The sequence below is a fragment of the Trichosurus vulpecula genome, chromosome 9, assembly GCF_011100635.1.
Source record: "Trichosurus vulpecula isolate mTriVul1 chromosome 9, mTriVul1.pri, whole genome shotgun sequence".
Lineage (NCBI taxonomy): Eukaryota > Metazoa > Chordata > Mammalia > Diprotodontia > Phalangeridae > Trichosurus > Trichosurus vulpecula.
The window spans coordinates 86493648-86514420 of record NC_050581.1 but is presented as its reverse complement, the minus strand read 5'-3'; the positions used below and the strand labels follow the sequence as shown (position 1 = coordinate 86514420).

Genomic DNA, 20773 nt, shown 5'->3' with positions numbered 1-20773 from the left:
GCTTCATTTAAAAACAGAATGAAATAAACAAAATTTAATGAGACAGTAGATATACTAGAACAAAGTCAAAAGACAGAAAAATTAGAACATTGCAAAATCTCCAGAAGCAAAAATAACTGACCTAGAAAATAAGTTGAACAGAAAACTTAAGAATCCGTAGACTTCCTGAAAACTATGAGCAAAAAAAACCAAAAAACAAAAAAAAAAAAACAGACACCATAATTCATAAGATCACAAAACTGGCCAGAGGCAAAAAAAAAAAATACAAAGAGTACAATCCATAACCTTCTGGAAAACAAAGAAACACAAACCAAAAACCCTAAATTGAAAACGCCAAGGACTGCTACAGATGAAATAGGCTAGAAAGTTCAAGAACCAAGGGGCCATAGCAATCTTCCTCTGGTCTAATTCTGACAAGAAGAGCATGTCCAGCATGTCTGACGGAGCAGGTATCTCCAAACTGCTGTCATAACTCAATGGGGCAATGGCAAACCACACACAGAGTGGGTTGAAGAAATATGTTAAACTCAACAGGGCATCAAGTGGAGCACAGACAGAAGGAATAGCAAAATAAACTTCTGCTTTGAAGGGTGGATCATGAATGGGGGGACTGAAAAGGAGAGAAATAAGCTGTAAGAATTACTAAGTGTCTAAGCTAGGTGACAAGAAACTGAGGAGGCTGAGACTACTTCGATTGCACAGTACAGTGATGGGCATTTTCCTTTGCTTTTGCTACCCACTTAACACAATTTGTGTAGTAAAAAGGGAGGATAAAATATGAGAGGAAAACATGGAGTGGAAAAGCGAATGATCAATCATGGTCATGGATATAAATGAGATGAATTCTACCATAAAAGCAAGGAAAGTAGCAAAAATTATTAGAAAGCAGAATCCAAAAACATGTTTTTATAAGAAACACACTCGAAACAAAGATTCATAAAGAAGGTTGGAGAAAAATTCATTATGCCTTAGTTGAATTTGAAAAAGCAGAGAAGAAAATCAGAATAAGCAGCAATTAAAATAGTTATGACTGAAAGAAATAGGAAAAGTTCATCTTGCTTAAAGGATAGTTAAGTAATGTTAATACTTAACACGGAATCATTGAACAGCACAGCATTTAAGTACTTAAAATAAAAGGCAAATGAAGTATGGAGAGAAATAGATATCAAAGCTATAGTAGTTCAGGATATCTCGATGTGCTTCTTTGAGACTTGGACAAGAAGATAAATAAGATGGATCTGAACAGAATTTTTCAAAAAGATATCATAGATCTTCCCCAACTGATAAATGGCTAAAGGATATGAACAGGCAGTTGTCAGAAGAAGAAATCAAAATACCAACAGACGTGAAAAAATGCTCTAAAAATTAAAACAATTCTGAGGCACCATCCCATACCTATCAGAAAAGGAAAATCACAAATGGTAAGAGGGGATGAGGGAAAAACAGGTACTCTAATGCACTGCTGATGGAATTGTGAACTGATCCAACCACTCTGGAGGACAACGGAGAACTTTAAAACCATGCATGCCCACTGACCCAGCAATACCACTAGTAAGTCTGTATCCCAAAGAGATAAAAGGGAAAGGACCTGTATGTACAAAAATATTTATAGAAGCTCTTTTTGTGGTGGCAAAGAATTGGAAACTGAGTACATGCCCATCAACAGGGGAATGGCTGAACGAGTTGTGGCATGATTGTAATGGAAAACCATTGTGTGAAGGAGGTGGTTTCAGCAAAACCTGGGCAGACTTACATGAACTAATGCAAAAAGTAAATGATCAGAACCAGAACACTGTACATAGTAACAGCAACATATCAACTGTGAAAGACTGTTATTCTGATCAATGCAATGACCCATAACAACTTCAGAGGACTCCTGATGAAAACTGCTACCCAAATTCAGACACAAATGATGAACTGAGCATGTGCAGACTAAAGCATATTTTTTCACTTTATTTTTCTTGTGTTTTTTTTTTTGCAACATGACTAATATGGAAATATTTTTCCATAACTACACACACACACACACACACACACACACACACACACACACACACACACAGAGTTACCATATTGCTTGCCTTCTCAAAGGGGAAGGTCTGGAGGGAGAGAATTTGGAACTCAAAATTTTACAAGTTAATGTTTAAAAAAAGATGACAGATCTTTGGAGGTTAGTGAATGGGAATCAAAAAGAACATGTTTATCAATTGTGCAAGTCATCTTTATAAACCATGACTTTGAGCCAAGGTATAAAAACTTCATCAAAAATGCAAAAAAGCATTCTTTACTGATCACAATGCAGTGACATGTTCAACTCCTCATTCACCTGCCATATCTGTCACCATTTCCATAACTCCTATGTACACCTTTCTCCCCTCATACAACCACCACCCCAAGTCACCTTAGGTGACTTCATTATCTCTTGTCTAGACCAGAGGTTGGCCAAGTACACATTTTTTTGGTACAACTCACAAGTGCAGAATGTAATACCATTATTTTATTTTAAAATGTAAAAACCATTCTTAGCTCCTAAACAGGTAGAGGGCCAGATTTATCTCTTGGGGAGTAGTGTGCCAAACTCGGAACTAGACAATGCCAAGAGATTCCTAGCTGGTCTCCCTGCCTCAAGTATCCCCCTACTCTAATTCATATAACTGACAAAATGATTCTTCCAAAGTGAAGATCTTACCATCTCTTCCCTATTCAATAAACTCTGGCGCTCCCTATTCCCTCTAGGATCAAGACTCACTTCAGATGCCACCTTTTGCCAGTGGCCTTTCCCAATCCCCTCAGCTACAAGTGCCTTCCAAGTCGAGACTCTCTTCTTGGCTCTTCTTTGTATGGGTCTTATATATACACATCTCTCGCGATAGAATGTCAATTCCTTCAGGTCAGGGACTGCATTATTTTTGTCTTTGTAACACCTAACAAGGACTGGAGCATAAATACTTGGCTGACTGATTAATGTATTTCAGATTTTATAATAGTATATAAATAACAACTTGAGTAACTACTGTTAAAGTTCAGAGAAACTTAAATCTCTGATTCTTAGCACCCTCTATCCCACTTATTGCTATTTTATCACTGCTGAAATGACTGTCACTTTAGAAATGGAAGTCAATCAATAAACATGAAATGCCTAACACATGCCAGGCTCTGTGCTAAGCACTGAGGACACCAAGAAAAGTAAAAGACAGTCTCTGCTATCAAAGAGCTTTCGGTCTAATTTGGGAAACAACATTAAAGAACTGTACAAATAAGACATACGGGATAAGTTCTGCACAGGACATCAGGCCATTTTATATTTTTCTTTTTTTCATAGGTTTCAATTGCCAAAGAAGTCATCACCTTCTGATGGTCCATTGGTGATTACTCCTTCCATAATGACTGAGAGAAAACTCAGTGTGTCTCTGAAAACATATTTAAAGCCTTTCCAACATGATAGAAGCTGCCAGAGAATAGCCTTTTGGAACATGGAACATCCCCATGCTACAACGTGGCATCATAGTAGACCACTGTGCAGATTTCGATGGCACTTTCAAAATAAATAAATAAGTAAACCTCACAATATGAAAAATCCTACCATCATTTGCCAATTACCCTCTTCAAAAAAGCAAACCAAAAAACCCCTTTGACTTTTCATAAGACAGCTATTTCCCAAAATGGCCTTTCATCCCTCTGATCAAACCTCAAACCCTCTCTTGTAACAAAAGATAACCAACTTTCTATTCATATAATAATTTTTATATCACTTTCAGTTGTTACTTCTCTGAAACCTGAACATGACAAAGGGAAAACAGGTAAAAAACATTGTTTCCTGAATATTAGTTCTATAAATGTAGTGTGTTCCCCAAAAGGGATGTCCACTATTCTAAAAAAGAGAAGATTAAGAACTAAAACTAGTCAAAAACATTTCTTAAGGATCTACTAGGTACCAGGTATTGGGCAACCAGGGATGGAAAGAAAAATGAATCTTCCTACGCTCAAGAAGCTTGAATTTTACTGTATAAAACAACATGCACATGTGTGCACATGGATAGTGGGGAAAGAGAACAAGGGAAAGCCTCATGTGGAGGTGGTAGTTGAGCTGCATTGAAAAGGAAACTAGAAATTTTATGAGGTAGATCATTAATACCTTGTAATAGTAGATTTCCAATTTAAGATAATGACTAACAATCTACCACTTAAGACTGATAGAGCCTTAAATAACTCTTGTTAATTATCAAAATATTTTTCTTATAAGTACATTTTTGGGGGAGGAAAAAACAAATGCAACAAATTTAAACAAGAAATGGGACCAGCAGAAATAGCAAATGGCGCAAATGAGGTGGAGCAGGGAGGGAGGGAAGGAGAAAGTTAGGAATTTAAAATATAACAAAAAAATTTTAAAAGATAAGTGATTAAGCCAAAATACTTATTTTTTAAAAGCCATAACTCTTCAGTTATTACATATTAGAATGTTTCCTTCATTTCTCTAAAAGTAGCATCTCACTTATAATTCTACTATAACACAAATAATTAAACTAAAAATCAAAACCAGCAAGATATGAATTCTGAGGCTTAGCTTTTCTTGTAATAATACTAACCTTAAAAAAACACAACACAATGCTTTAAAGCTACCAGTAGGAGCAACCAACCCTGGAGACTTTTATATCCTAAAAAGTAAAAGAAATTAAATCTAGCCAAGTAGGTTTTTGTTTTAGACCATTACAACGCTTTATTGTAGTACTTTGACCTACTTTGTGCCTGTTCATTTTTCTATTCCCCTTCCACTCTAAGCTCTGATCATCAGTGTGCTCACTTAAACTTAAACATTAACAACGCCTAAACTTCAGCTGTAGCAGTATTCAGGTTCAGTATCAGCAAATTTCCATAGCAACTGAATATTAATTGACATGAGTAAAAGGGTGTTTAGAGTTAGAGCCAAATCAAGCCACTACTGCAAAGCTTATTTCTACTAAGAAATTACATAATGAGAGGAAAATAAGCGGGGAAATTATAAAAAAATACTTTTAAAAGATAGATATATGCAAGTATTCAAATATAAAACAAACTGAAAAACCTTTTGTTAGGGCAATACAGGTCTGTCCCGTTTTATGAAATGTTTCTAAATAGCCATATAAATCAGATTTCCCTACAGAATAATATTAAATTTAAAAAATGAGTTTGAGACAAAAAAGCAAATATGTTCATAAAAGAAATTAATCAGTCATTTTTTTTTTTGGTTTGCAGCACATCTAATTTTCTTAACCTGGGTCATATCTATTTTGATAATGCTGAGCTAGATTACAAAAACTTTTTTGCTAATTATAAATATTATCATCATTGCCACCAGAGTTCTCCTCAAATTCCTCATTGTGGCCTTGGAGTAACCCTGTATTCTTAAGAGGTGTGCTAACACAAGATGAGTAAAAAAGCTTCAGGCATGGCCCTGCCTGAGGACCAGCCTAGCCTGACAAGCTAAGCTTTAGAAAGGTTCATCAGGTTGGTCATGGGGTGAACAAATTTTCAGCCACAGCCAACTACCTCTCAAAGATCTTTTACTATGTCATAAAAGTACTGCAATATGCATTGGTGCAAGGTATGCCCACACCGATCAAGTCAAATCTGTAAAATCTATTAAATATCATCAAATGAAATAGTCATAATTATGATAGAGGTCAATGAAATACAGAAAATACTTTAAAATCTTAATAAGTCTCCCCTTTTCTACAAACCAAATCTTTTTCCAAAGTGACTGATGTGTAGCCAGCCTCTATGTAAACTACATGTTTGATTTCAGTTCTCTGAACCTCTCTACATGCCTGAAAAACGAAAGGTTTGGACTGGATTCTAAGGTCCTTTTCAGCTCCTAAACCCTATGATTCTAAAAGGAACAGATTTTAAAACTGAGCTTCAACTGAAACAGCTAACATCTTTAGAGTATCTAGCAAGCACCTTAATTGGCCATTAAAAAAAGGAAAAAGGAAAAAAAAAAAGACCTAAATTGCATTAATCACCTGAAAAAAAATAGTACTTTTCTCCTATCTAAAATATCTAACAATCGGTAAAAATCAATTTTGTAGGGCTATGGGAAAACAGGCTGATGGGGCAAAAAAAATATCAGTGTTATAAAAAACAATTTGGCAACATAAAAGCATTATGATGTTGATCATGCCTTAATGTAGCAGTCTCACTACTAGGACAATATTCTAAAGATATTCAAAGAAAAAAGCACTTCCATACAAAAATATTAATATCTGCATAATTCTTAATGTTTAAAATTAGAGACATTCATGTCCAACTATTGGTAAGAAGTGAATGAAATGGTGATCCATGAACTAGAACACTACTGTGCATGAGTTCTATAAAATGATAAAGAGTAAAACTGGAGAAAAATACACTTATTGCCTACACCTGCATAAAAACCAAAGACAATATTTTCAGTACACAGATGGAAAAGATTAAAAGGGAAAAATACACTTAATCAGAATGTAAATGATTCAGAATCTATGCCTTTATTCATTTTCATATTGTTTACCTGTTAAGAGTGTCAGTTGAGGGGTTTTGGTTAAACTGCTTACATTTTTTTCTTGCCAAAAACTTCTATGACTCTTTGAAATGAGTTATTAATAGGAATTATCAGGTCCCAAATAATGAAAAATTCAATCTGACAAATCTTTATTTAGCATCCACTACATATAAGGCACTATGCCAGGTTCTGGAAATACGAATTCAGAAACGAAATTGTCCCTTCCTGAAGACACATATTCTTCTGGAAGAGGGAAGGTTTCTAGCCCAGGAGAATTCATCTCTTATTTTTGGTCCACCTATTATAACATCATTACCCTATTATCTTTTCAGTGCTTACTATTTAATGTTTTGGCTAATTTTTTTTATATCAAAGTTCTACAAAAAGGTAGATCCTTCACCTTTAGGATCTTGAAATCTCAATATTCAACTTGACTCAGTGATTTTATTTTTAAAATAGATTCATCTGCTATTACTTGAGTGTAACTTTCTTCAGAATGAAATTTTTAACAAGTTGTTTTTAGGAGGCCCAGGAGTTGCTATTTTGCCTAAGGATTAATCAACTTTAAGACTAACTCAGAGGTAATTTGTATCTTTAAGCTACTTCAAGTTGTTGTATACTTGCAGAAATATTTTAAATAAAATATATGCTTGGCATAACAAAAGCAACAGCTGTTGTGTAATAAATGCTTAAGATATGAGAAGGGAAAATAATGTCTCAATCTGTTATCTTCCCATACCCTCTGGATTTCTTTTCCACTAGTCTCCTCAGAAAGAAAATAGGCAAAGATATTCACACTTTTGCTACCTGGTCTAACTTATAAGAAAGAACCAATCCATTTTCCCAAGAAACCAACTGTACGTGGCATGGAATGCCTAATCAATCTATACTGCTTTCCAGCTCTTTCTTTAGTAGCAAAAATCTGATATGGTGGAGTCGCTTCCACAGACTCTACAAAGTAGACTGTGGCAGAGAAACTCCCAGTCAGGCTTCTCAAAATATGTGTTGATAAAACAGCAATGGATAATGGATGATTCAGCACATCAATACTTCAAGTGCAAATCAATCCAAAAGCTTATGAAGTTATCTGTGATTTCACTGGGATGCTTACTTACTATAGCTAACCAGGGATAAACATCAGCAAAGTTGACTTGGCATTCAGTCTATGACCAGGTGCATCCAGCCATAGTCGGACACACTGTAACTTAACTCTGACATTGTGATGTCATTATGGTCCTCTTTGAGAATGAAGGACAATAACCAACCAGGCCTATTCTTGAAAGCTTTCTAACTTGAAAGGACCTACTTGTGCTCCACTGGCATAGCCTGCAGGAACCCAGCGTCACTTTCTCTTTTTTTCTCTTTTTCTTTCCTGGATTACTTATTTCTTTATTTATTTAATATTTTTAGTTTTCAGTATTGATTTGTGAGTTTGAATTACAAATTTTCTCCCCATTTCTACCCTCCCCTCCACTCCAAGATGGCATATATTCTGGTTGCCCCATTCCCCAGTCAGCCCTCCCTTCTGTTATCCCACTCTCCCCCATCCATTTTTCCCTTACTTTCTTGTTGGGCAAGATAGATTTCTATGTCCCATTGTCTGTATATCTTATTTCCTAGTTGCATGCAAAAAACTTTTTTTTTTGAACATCTGTTTGGAAAACTTTCCAAATTCTCTCCCCTCTTCCCTCCCCACCCACCCTCCCTAAGAAGGCAAGCAATTCAACATAGGCCACATGCGTATCATTATGTAAAACCCTTCCACAATATTCATGTTGTGAAAGACTAACTACATTTTGCTCCTTCCCATCTTATCCCCCTTTATTCAATGCTCTCCCTTGACCCTGTCCCTTTGTGAAAGTGTTTGCTTTTGGTTACCTCCTCCCCCACCTGCCCTCCCTTATATTGTGTCCCCCCACCCCCCTTTTTAATCTCCTTCCTCCTTCTTTCCTTTGGGGTAAGATACCCAATTGAGTGTGTATCTTATTCTCTTCTCAGGTAAAATCTGATGAGAGCAAGATTTACTCATTCCCCCTCACCTGCCCCCTCTTCCCTTCCTACAGAACTGCTTTTTCTTGTCACTTTTATGCAAGATAATTTACCCTGTTCTTTCCATGTAGGAATGTTAACAAAACATTTCAACTTTAGTAAGTCCCTTATGATTTCTCTTTCCTTTACCTTTTCATGCTTCTCTTGATTCTTGTGTTCGAAAGTCAAATTTTCTGTTCAGTTCTGGTCTTTTCATTAAGAAAGCTTGAAAGTCCTCTATTTTATTGAAAATCCACATTTTGCCTTGGAGCATGATACTCAGTTTGGCTAGGTAGGTGATTCTTGGTTTTAATCGTAGCTCCATTGGCCTCCAGCATATCATATTCCAAGCCCTTCAATCCCTTAATGTAGCAGCTGCTAGATCTTGTGTTATCCTGATTGTGTTTCCACAATACTCAAATTGTTTCTTTCTGGCTGCTTGCAGTATTTTCTCCTTGATCTGGGAGCTCTGGAGTTTGGCGACAACATCCCTAGGAGTTTTTTTTTTTTTGGGGGGGGGGATCTTTTTTAGGAGGCGATTGGTGGATTCTTTCAATTTCTATTTTACCTTCCAGCTCTAGAATATCAGGGCAGTTCGCCTTGATAATTTCTTGAAAGATGATATCTAGGCTCTTTTTTTGATTGTGGCTTTCAGGTAGTCCAATAATTTTTAAGTTATCTCTCCTGGATCGATTTTTTCCAGGTCAGTGGTTTTTCCAATGAGGTATTTCACATTGTCTTCCATTTTTTTCATTTCTTTGGTCCTGTTTTATAATATCTTGATTTCTCATCAAGTCACTAGCTTCCACTTGCTCCAATCTCATTTTTAAGGTAGTATTTTCTTCAGTGGTCTTTTGGACCTCCTTTTCCATTTGGCTAATTCTGCCTTTCAAGGCATTCTTCTCCTCATTGGCTTTTTGGAGCTCTTTTGCCATTTGAGTTAGTCTATTTTTTAAGGTGTTGTTTTCTTCAGTATTTTTTTGGGTCTCCTTTAGCCAGTCATTGACTTGTTTTTCATGGTTTTCTCTCAACATTCTCATTTCTCCTCCCAATTTTTCCTCTACTTCTCTAACCTGCTTTTCCAAATCCTTTTTGAGCTCTTCCATGGCCTGAGACCAGTTCCTGTTTTCCTTGGAGGCTTTTGATGTAAGCTCTTTGACTTTGTTGACTTTTTCTGGCTGTATGATTTGGTCTTCATCGTCACCAAAGAAAGATTCCAAAGTCTGAGTCTGAGTCCTTTTTTGCTGCCTGTTCATGTTCCCAGTCAACTATTTGACCCTTGAGTTTTTCAGCGGGGTATGACTGCTTATAGAGTAGAGAGTACTTTGTTCCAAGCTTGAGAGGCTGTGCTGTTGTTTTCAGAGCTATTTCTATACAGCAAGCTCTGCCACACCAGTGCTACTCCTCCCCCAAGAACTGCCAACCTGGACCGTGACTCAGATCTTAGCAGACTCTGCACTCCCACTCTGATCTGCCACTTAATTCCTTCCACCAGGTGGGCCTGGGGCCAGAAGCAACTGCAGCTGTAGTTCTATAGCTGCACCACCTCCACTGCCCCTTGGGCAGTGGCCGAACCACCAACTCCTTTCACTCTGTCCCAGCAGCTTTTCCCAGTAACCTTCTCTGTTGTCTCTGGTGTTTGTGGGTTGAGAAGTCTGTTAACTGCCACAGCTCACTGATTCAGGGTGCTAGTGCCTGTTCTGCCTTGCTCCCAGTCTGGTTGGTCTGTGCGGCCCACTCTGGGCTCTGAGCTCCACTCCCAGCTCCATGTGACAGACTTTACCCCGTGATCATATAGGCTGTCCTGGGCTGGAGCCCTGCTTCCCTCTGCTATTTTGCGTGTTCTGCAGTTGTAGAATTTGTTCACAGCCATTTTTATAGATGTTTGAAGGAACCTGGGGGGAAGCTCATGCAAGTCCCTGCTTTCCAGCTACCATCTTGGCTCTGCCCCCCCAGAAGAAGCCCAGTGTCACTTTCAAACCACAATCAGGAATTAAACAACTCGTGCACATATTATAATGATGGTGGGAATATTTTAATCATATCAGTTTGATAAAAGTAGAAGTCAAGGATATTCACCAAGAGGCAGACTCCCCACTTGAACATAACCACAGCAAGCCCTCCTCTAGAATGAAGATGCAGCTAAAAAATTTTTTCAGATACTCCTTCCCTCACCAAAACTATGCTTTATAGAATGCTGTTATCTATGTAATATCAAAATCCATAGAAAGCAATCAGACCAGTAATATTTTATTCATATATATATTTTTTTAAAAAAAAATATATATATATACACACACACACACACACATATGTTTAAAAAGAGAAAGAAGCTCCTTCTCAAATAGTTAGAAAGACTGTAGAAAAGGCATATTTCATAAACAGTAGTGTAAAACTGGTGACTTCAGAGGATAAAGGTTTTATAGATACAGGTGTTGGACAGTAAGAGAGAGAAGTAATAATATTAGATGGAAGGAGAGGTGAATGAGCTTTTCAGTAAAGAGGCAAAAAAAAAAGTAGTATGATGAAGACTTTGAAGTTAAGGTTATCAATTCATAGAAGTTTTTTTGATCATAGAATAAAAGTTAGAACTCTGGGAAGGGAGGTGTGTAGGTACAAATGTTGTGGTTTTTAAGACAACTTTGGAAAAAAAAATCTTACAGCCTCCTAAAAGATTATCAAAATGATGAGATGCCACACTCATTCTGTCTCAAATTTTCAAGTTAAATTTTCTAACATTAGCACATTTCAGAACACTATAATCTGAATTTTCCAGCAATATCTTGAAAGTGTTCCTACAGTAGCAAAGACACTGAGACTGGGTCAGTTTGAAGTTCTATGCAATAGTAATGGGCATTTTAGTATGAAAAATCAGTTCAAAAGGAAAGAAAACTTGGGAAAAATTTTTAAAATGTCTATTGAAAACAAAGTTATTTTCCTGCAGTCTCTATTATTGCATATTTTTAGAGTGATACACACATTCTTTTAAGTAATGGGTCTGCTTACCTGGGAGAGGCATGACTGGGTCATTCCCAAAAATTAACTTTAAAAGATGGCTAAAAAAAATGTATGGTTCTTTCTAGCCTCTGAATCTCAACTTAGGCCATGCCTCCTTCCATGTGGAATGTCCTCCCACCAATCCCTACCTGTCAAAGTCCTATCTACTCTTTAATATCCTGATGAATACCACTTCCTACAAGAAGTCTCTTCTGGTTACTCAAGTTGGAAGTAATCAAGATCCACTGACATAGCCTTTAAAAATCTAGTCACCTTCATACCATAGTAAAACACTGGAATGGAACTGTAGTGCAGATCCTCTCCTACATGTCTGTTTTTATGTACTGTTAGCACTGAGAGTGAGTTTTGTTACCTGCATTATTTTAACTCTGAGACAACAATTTACAAACCTCTATTCTCATAGGCATAAAATGATATATTAGCTAATTCCAAACCATTTAACTTAAATATCATTCTATTTTTTTTTTGGAGGGGGGAAGACAGGGCAATTAGGGTTAAGTGACTTGTCCAAAGTCACACAGCTAGTGTGTCGTGTCTGAGGCTGCATTTGAACTCAGGTCCTCCTGACTCCAGGACCAGTGCTCTACTCACTGCGCCACCTAGCTGCCCCTTAAATATCATTCTGAAGTCATTCATTCCCTCAGCACTGCTAATATTTTTGATGAGAATAAAATAATTTTTGGTACCATTAATAAATAAATGATAATTTCATCTTTATTTCTTTTCAAAATAAAGAAATAAAGGAAATTAAAACCAAAAGTATAACAGACATCACAAAATGGTCAGTTCAAGAAAAGCATTAGAGGTAATCATATTATAAATGGTAATAATTTTTTCAGTCATTTTTCAGCCCTGTCCAACTCTTTGTGACCCCGTTTGGGGTTTTCTTGGCAACATTACTGGAATGGTTTGTCATCTCCTTTTCCAGAGGACAAACTGAGGCAGACAAAGTCAAGTGACTAGCCTAGGATCACATAGCTGGCAAGTGCCTGGGGCTGGATTTGAACTCAGGAGGAAAAGTACTCCTGAATCTAGGAGCAACACTCCACCCACTGTGCCATATATCTCCCCCTAAACAATTAGATACTATTTGTCTAATAATTTTAGATAAAATCAAATTTAAACCAAGACATTCTGTGAAAGAGACAAAGATATGTGAGTGGATAAAGTGTTAAACTTTTGCTAACAAAAAACCACTGAAGTTAAGCTCATGAAAGAAAAGTTAACAATTTTAACAAGTAGAAAGAAACTAATGATAAGGGAATCACAACAGCCTATTGTTATATGTAGTAATCTAAACAAAAAATGTTTTAAACACTATGATAATTTAAACAAAAAAAGTGTGAACAATTTAACAAGCTGAAAATAGTAACAATCTGAAGAGAACTGAATAGAATAAACAAAGGATAAGTTTATTCCTAAATCTCAAAAAAAATTATCAAATACAAAGAAATGTTTTGATAAAATAATTTTCAAACACTGCAAAAGAAATCAAATCAACAAAAGGCAAAGGGTATGTATATACATGGAAGCTGAAAAACAAATTAGTTGTTGGGCCAACGAAGAACCCCACTCCAAAAAAAAAAATCAGACTATTTGGAAGACAATAATGACAACAGCAAACTACCTGGAAACATCTGGAAAGCAGGCAAAAGCAGTTTCTGAGGTAAATTTATATTTATGAAAATTTATGGTAGTAACAGAAAAAACAATTCTGCATTAGAAAAGTTGGTAGAAGGCAAGAAATAAAATGTAAAATAAAAGTACTGACTTAAGAGTACTGGACAGGATCAATACAATTTATTAACTATTAAGTAGTCTAATTTTTCAAAGGTTAGAAAAAACAAACCACCAAAATAAGGAGACAAATGTAAAAAGTTCATTAGATAATATATATATAGCTATATTACAATAAAAATTTTAAGTTAAATCAATGTTATATTTACCAGAATAAGTTATCAAAACTCTCAAAAGCAAATACCATGAACAGATCAATTTTTAGAGGAAGAAATAAGGCAAGTCATTAATGAAGTTCCTTCTATTTTTTTTTATAATTAAAAAAGGCAGAAAGTCTGAACAGATTAAATGGTGAGTTTCCTGAAAATTTCAAGAACAAAGAATAACCGTAATACAAAGCCTTTCTAGATATAAACAATCATATGCTACTTAATTCTTATCAAGAAGAAAATCCCTATTTTAAAAAAACAAAACAATGGACAGAAGACCTCTCTCACTAATGAATATAAAATTCAGAAACTAAATACAGAATTTAAAAAACAAATTATCATGACCAAGAAGAATCTTTTCCAAGATTAAAAAGATGGTTTAGTACTAAGAAAATAACATCTCCTATCAAGAAAAATGCAATCATTGTATCAATAGATTTAGATTTGATCAAATTCAAGTTCCATTAATGACTGAAAACCACTAAAAAGGAACATAAATTAGGTCATTTTTGTAAAATGAAAAATATTTGCACAAAACAACAGAGCCAAAAACATACAAAGTAGAACACTAAAAGCAATAAGGATCAAATTTTATCAATGGCATTTAACACAATATTAGGCATGCTAGCAATAGGAATAATACATGAACAAGTTAGGTTAAAAACCAAAAAAGAAGTTGAAAATATCATTTGCAGATGGCACAAATATCATCTAGAAAATCCAAGAAATACAACCAAAAGTAACTGAGATGATTTCAATAACAGGATGATAGATAAATCCACAAGTGTTGCTGACAATCTCAAACATCTCACATTAACTACCAGTTCAAATAAGCGACTATATTTACAATAAAAGGTATCAAACAGTTGGTTATTACCTTATGTCAAATCACAATCTAGACTCACACAGAAAAATGAAAATTCTGATATGTAAAGAGGGATCTGGATAGCTCTAGCTAAATTTTTACAATGGCTAAATGTAATAGAAATTCACAAAGCTCTTCTAAGTAATATAATATTAACTAAAATCCTAACTTGTTATTTAAAGAATTAGGAAAAATGATACTCAAATTGTTTCTTTCTGGCTGCTTGCGGTATTTTCTCCTTGATCTGGGAGCTCTGGAATTTGGCGACAATATTCCTAGATTTCTTTTTGGGATCTATTTGAGGAGGCGATCTGTGGATTCTTTCAATTTCTATTTTGCCCTGTGGCTCTAGAATATCTGGGCAGTTCTCCTTGATAATCTCTTGAAAGGTGATATCTAGGCTCTTTTTTTGATCATGGTTCTGTCATCTTCTGACATAAATTTAATTAGTCTGTATGTTCATACAGCATTTTCTTCTGGCTACAAATCCCCCTTCCTTCATACCACCAAAGATGTACCTGGCCTATTGCTCCAGCCTATCAATCTTAGGATTACAATTCCAGTCCCCTGATTCACTAGTTATCTCTCTTTCTCCATGTCATCCACAACTTCGAGATGCATGTCACCAAAGAATTTGTTATTAAAAGTGCTGAACAAGAGAGCCAGGGACAGAGCCCTGAAGGACTCTGGGTATGGTCATTCAACAAATTCCACCTAACTGGGCTATCCAGGACTCTACATCTTTCTATCTCACTAACAACAATATTATGGAAGACCTGTTCACTTGCTGAAATCCAAGTATAAATCTACATAATTTTCTGGATATACCACCCTAAGGAAAATTAGGTCAATTTTAGTATGAGATTTCACCCCATCACTCTAAATAGAAAGGAATACTGTATTTATCTAGCCAGTTTCACTGTCGGGGCTTATGTATATCAAACCCCACCCCTTCCCCCCACCTTGAGCATAGACAATACTGTTTTTTGAAGCAATATCATTTCCATTTTTTTCTGCTTCTCCATAACATACAGTTCTTCCTCTTCGCTGCTCTAGACGAAGAGCTAAAAGGAAAAGGAGGTAAAGAAGAACATTTCTATTCCAAGGCTAGATGTTTATAGTATAATATTTTTTAAGGAAAGTAAATGAAAACACAAGTTTTTATACCAATACTGACTTTAGGGGGAAGGAGCATGATAAGACAGAGGAAAAGGAGGAGAGCTTTGAAAAGATGGAAATTAAGTGCATTATAGGTACTGAATGGATCAACACAAATTTTTTTAAAAGCAAAAAATGAACATTTTCTTCTTATTTATATCTCCCTACTCTGATGGTATACTGAATAACCAAAAATAATACTGGCTACAACTACAAGAACATATTATATATTAGTCTTTTCTGTTGATACTCTGACATCCTAAGAACTATCTTCTTTAAAATAATTACCATTTTTTAACTAGTATATTCTTAAGAGCAGAAGATTGCTGTCTTTCAAACATGGCACTGACAGACTAAAATTTGTATCCCAATTCATCTAATCTGAGGAATAATTCTCACATTGTTCTCTTTGCTCAAATTAGCTGAAAAACAGGACATAATTCAAATATTTACTTTTAAACAGGTTTCTTACTGTTTTAAACATTCACAATATACTCAGGAAAACAACCAATAATTCTTGTACTTGTAATACCAATTTTTAAAACATATGAGAATACACACTTACCTTATATACTCCAATCCCTGGATCAATAAGAGATGAACGAGCTGATGTAGAAGGCTGATTGGAAAATCCACTACTTGTTGTTTTCTTGGCTTTACTTTTACTGCTACTCTTAGAACGGGGTTTTACCTCACCACCCTTAGTCTGTATTGAAGTGGTAGGACCATCAGGCTCTGAACGTATCAGCAGCTGAACTATATCATTCAGTCCAACATTATAATCAAATAAAGTATGTCCATCTTCCAACTGTTAAGAAAAGAAACAAAGACTGTAAAACAATGTCAGTCAGTATGTACCCTGGAAGATAGATGCTATTACTGTCATTTTACGATTTAGGAAACTGAGGCAAACAAGTTAAATAACTTGTCCGGTGTCACATATCTAATAAGTGTCTGAGGCTGGATTTGAACTTGGAGTCTTCCTGACTCCAGACCCAGCACTCTGTCCAACTATACCATGAGCTGCCTCTCCTAGTGTGACTAAAAAAAATAAAATTCTGTAAATTAAAAAGGTTAAACTTTCTCCCCTAATTATTACCTTGTAAAAATAGAAGGCTAGATTCTAGTTCAACTGGGAGCGCAAGCTAGGTTAAGTTCTTAAAGCCAGAAGAGCAGGCACAAACATGGCTGAAGTGGAACCCTTTAGTCTTTCTTTAATATTCTCTATGGAAATACAATAAAGAAAGCTTCGATTCCGCCAATGTGAAACAATCAATCAGCTTTCTACCAGAATTATCTGAAACTGGAATTTCTATCAAATTAGGTTAAGTCAGAGACTTACATCACACAAATTTACTGGCTACAGTAAAAATGCTCTCATAACACATTCCTACAAGAGAAAATTCATATAAAGATGACAAGTGTTTCCTATCATTTTCCAAATTATAATATCCTGCCAACAATAACAATCTTAAAATATACTGCTCTCTTATTGCCATTCCACATGTTAGCTAATCAGTGAAAGAAGTACCACAGAGTCACAGTATCAGAGTTTGGTCACAGCTCTGCTGCTTGTTACTGGTGTAACATTAAAGACATTATTTTACTTCTCTGGGCCTATTTCCTGATCTATCGAATGAAAAGGTTGTACCAGATGACTTCTAAGGTCCTGTTTTGCTTAAAATTCTGATTTTATATAACACTTCCCACAAAATAGGAGTATGACACAACAAATTGTTTAACCTTTTTTTAAAAAATCCTCCCAAAAGGTCAAATCACTTACCAGATATGTCTATTTCTGACCCCTCTCTATTCTCTCTCAAGAAGTTACAGAAAAAAAAAGTTATAACCAATGGGCACCAATATTTTCCCCTAAGGAGGGGAAAATATCAGCCACTCAAAAAGCATTTATTAAATGCTTACTATGTACCCAGGCACTGTGCTAAATTCCGGGAATACAAATACAGGTAGAAAGATAGTCCCTGCTCATAGGGAGCTTAATTCCATCGGGAAAAGACAATATGCAAAAAGAAGCTGGGGAGTGGGATGTGAGACATAGAGGCACCCTTGTGGGCATGGTAGAGAAGGACCAGAATGCAGCCTGGAGATGAATGAAACAAGGTTGGCCTAGGCACTTTCCTTAAAAGGAGGTTCCATAAGGAGCCTCCAATCAAAGGGAGGGCTACAGTGGTGGCGACTTTTTAAATAGAGAAAAATGGTCAGGTCTGTGTTTTAGCAATATCAATTTGATAACTACTAGACATTATTACAGCAAACTAGTCAGTCAACAAGCATTTAAGTGCCTGCTATGGGTTAAGTGTTGGGAATACAAAGCGAGGCAGAAGACAGCCCTGCTCTCAAAGAGCTCACAGTCTAATGGGGGGAGAAAATGTTTAAAAAAAATCAATGTAAAAACAAGATATATACAGGATAAATTAATAGAGGGAAGGAACTAGCATTAAGGGGAACCAAGAAAGTCTTCTCATAGAAAATGGTATTTCAGCCCGGACCCGAAGGAAGCCAGGGAAGGCAAGAAGGGGAGATGAGGGAGGAAAGTATTCCAGGCACGAGGAGACAATCAGTAAAAATGCCCAGACTCACCAGCGTGTGTAAGGAAGTGTAAGAAGGCCTGTGTCACTGGATCCCAGAGTATGTTTCACAGAATAATGTATAAAATGATGAGAGAAAGGGCGAAGGGGGCCAGAATGTGAAGGGTTTTGAATGTCAAAAGAGAGGATTTATGTTTGAACCTGGAGGTGATAGGGAGCCACTAGAGTTTACTGAATAGGGGATGACATGTCAGACCTGCACTTTTAAGATAATCAATTTGACGGCTGAGTGCAGCATATATTGAAGATAGATTTTAAGCAGGGAGATCAAGCAGCAGGTTATTATAATACACAAGGCCTGAGATTAGGGCCTTCATTAGGGTGACCGCAGGGTCAGAGGTGAGAAGGGACATCTGAGGGATCCCTTAGGAAGGTAAAATAGACAGGACTTGGCAACAAATTGAATGTTGAGTGAGGAGTCTCAACCTGTGGGCCTAGGTGACTAGAAGGATCCAATGGCACCTTCGGTAGTAAGAGACATTTGGTTAGGATAGAGGGTTTGGGTGGGTGGAGGGGAGATAATTATTTCTGCTACTCAGGGATCATGTAACTAGACTAATTTTTCTTTTTTTTTTTTTGAGACAAGTGGGTTAAGTGACTTGCCCAGGGTCACACAGATAAGTAAGTGTCTGAGGTCAAATGTGAACTCAGATCCTCCTGACAATATCATAGGGCCAGTGCTCTATCCACTGTACCACCTAGCTATCCCTGACTACACCAATTATTTCCCCAAGCTCTATTCTTAGTCTTTTTTTTTTTTTTTACCTATTTACCCTCTCTCTGACCGATCTCATCATTTCCAATTGCTTCAATCAGTATCTCCATGCAGATGACTGCCAAATCTGTATCTGTCCAGCTCCATTTCCACATCACCATCTGCCTTTCGATATCTCCAACTGCATGTCTCACAGGCATCTCAAACCCAGTATGTCCAAAACTGAACTCAACATCACTCACCACCATCATCAGACTATACACTCTCTTCTTCTGTGAAGGGCACCAACAACTGTCCAGTAAGCTGAAATCACAACCTTTATAGGGCACCCCTGAGTGACTCCTCCACATTCCCCAATCAGTTGTCAAGTCCTGTTTTTGTACATTTAACAGCTCTCACATGCCTCTTCACCACTCGCATGACTGATAGATTCCCTACTTTAGGACATGTCATCATATTCTCCCGGACTACTGCAATAGCTCTAGATTCCCAATTTAGAGTCTCTCTCTCTCCTCTCACAAATCTATCCCCCACATAGCTACCAAAATAATCCACCCAGAGTACATACCACTTCCAGCCTTAAGAACCTTCAGTGGCTCCCTACTGCCTCTAGAATAATATATATATGTATGTATGTATGTATGATGTATGTATGTATCTCACTTTAAGACAGAAAACCCTTTACAACCTGCCTCTGCACTACCTTTCTGGGATTAGTGAATATTATTCTCATTCATACATCCTACATTCCAGCCATACTGGTCTACTTGTTATTGTCCAAAGACAGCACTTCATTTTCTATCACAGGGCCTTTTTCCAGAGGCTGCTCCCATTCCTGGAATGCACTCTGCTTTTTAGGATCCCTTTCTCCTTTTAAGGGTCAACTTGTGTGTTATCTCTTATGAAAGTCTTCCTTAATACAATTAGTTCTGAGTGTTCTTGCTCCTCAAATAATCATATATCCTTACCTGCTAGCACATTCTATTTTACCTGCATCCTTGTAGAATGGAAGCTTAAGGACAGTTATAGCTTTGTATCCCAGTGACTCACACACAGTAGATACTTACTGAATGATTGAAATAAAATTCCCATAAGGCACTGACTCCTTTATTCTTCTCCTTATATTTCCCCTCCCCTCAAATCGATTGTGCTATGACAACCAAAAAGAACCCTCTGCCAGTTTGGAAATTTTATTATTTCTAAGAAAATAGAAAGGGTTTTTATAAATAAAAGCTAAAAGAAAATAAGAGAGGGTGTGCTAAAATAATTTATTTCCTGCTGGAGAACAGAGTAGGAGCTTAGGGTGTTGGGACTGTCCTTGTGATTTCAGTAATATCCCCCAAATAAGAAAATGTCTTCTAAAAATGCAGGTTGTTACTTGCTCTGGAACTTAAGGTCTTAGTAAGTTGGCTAAAACATTGAGAAGTTAAGTAACTTTCCCAGGGCCACATGGTCAATATGCAACAGAAAACTGGAATCCAGTTCTTCCTAGGCCCAAGGCCAGTTTTATACCACTCTGCCACACTGCCCCTCAAAAGCTCAGTGTTGTTAAGCTGAATTTAACAGTAATTTAAAACAAAGATATATATATTTCTAAAAATTATTATTGCCATCAAGGGGTAGAAGCAGTACTGATAACTAAACCCTAGTATTCTCATACTGAATTTTAAGTAACTCTAACCCACAGGCCCTTTTATTTCTCCTCACCTTCTCAGCCAGAGTACATCCAGAGGAGAGTAACCAGGATGGCCAAGAGCATCAAATTTATGCCATATGAGGATTGGTTTAAGGAAATGAGGATACTTAACCTGGCGAAGACTTGAGAGAAAACACAATAGCTGTTTGAAGTGCTATCTCCTGGAGAGGAATTTGATTGGTTTTGGTTTGCCCAAAAGGGAAGAATTAGAAACAACAGAGAGAGGG

The 20773-nt window shown here is 36.5% G+C and overlaps 1 protein-coding gene across 1 annotated transcript in view; it reads right to left on the bottom strand.

Annotated features, from left to right (window-relative positions):
• UHRF2 (ubiquitin like with PHD and ring finger domains 2) overlaps positions 1–20773 on the bottom strand; it is a 175497-nt gene that overhangs the window by 119365 nt on the left and 35359 nt on the right. The window contains exon 2 of the mRNA XM_036739305.1: positions 16092–16334. Coding sequence (XP_036595200.1) covers positions 16092–16334 — 243 coding nt within the window. The remainder of the gene's footprint in view (positions 1–16091; positions 16335–20773) is intronic.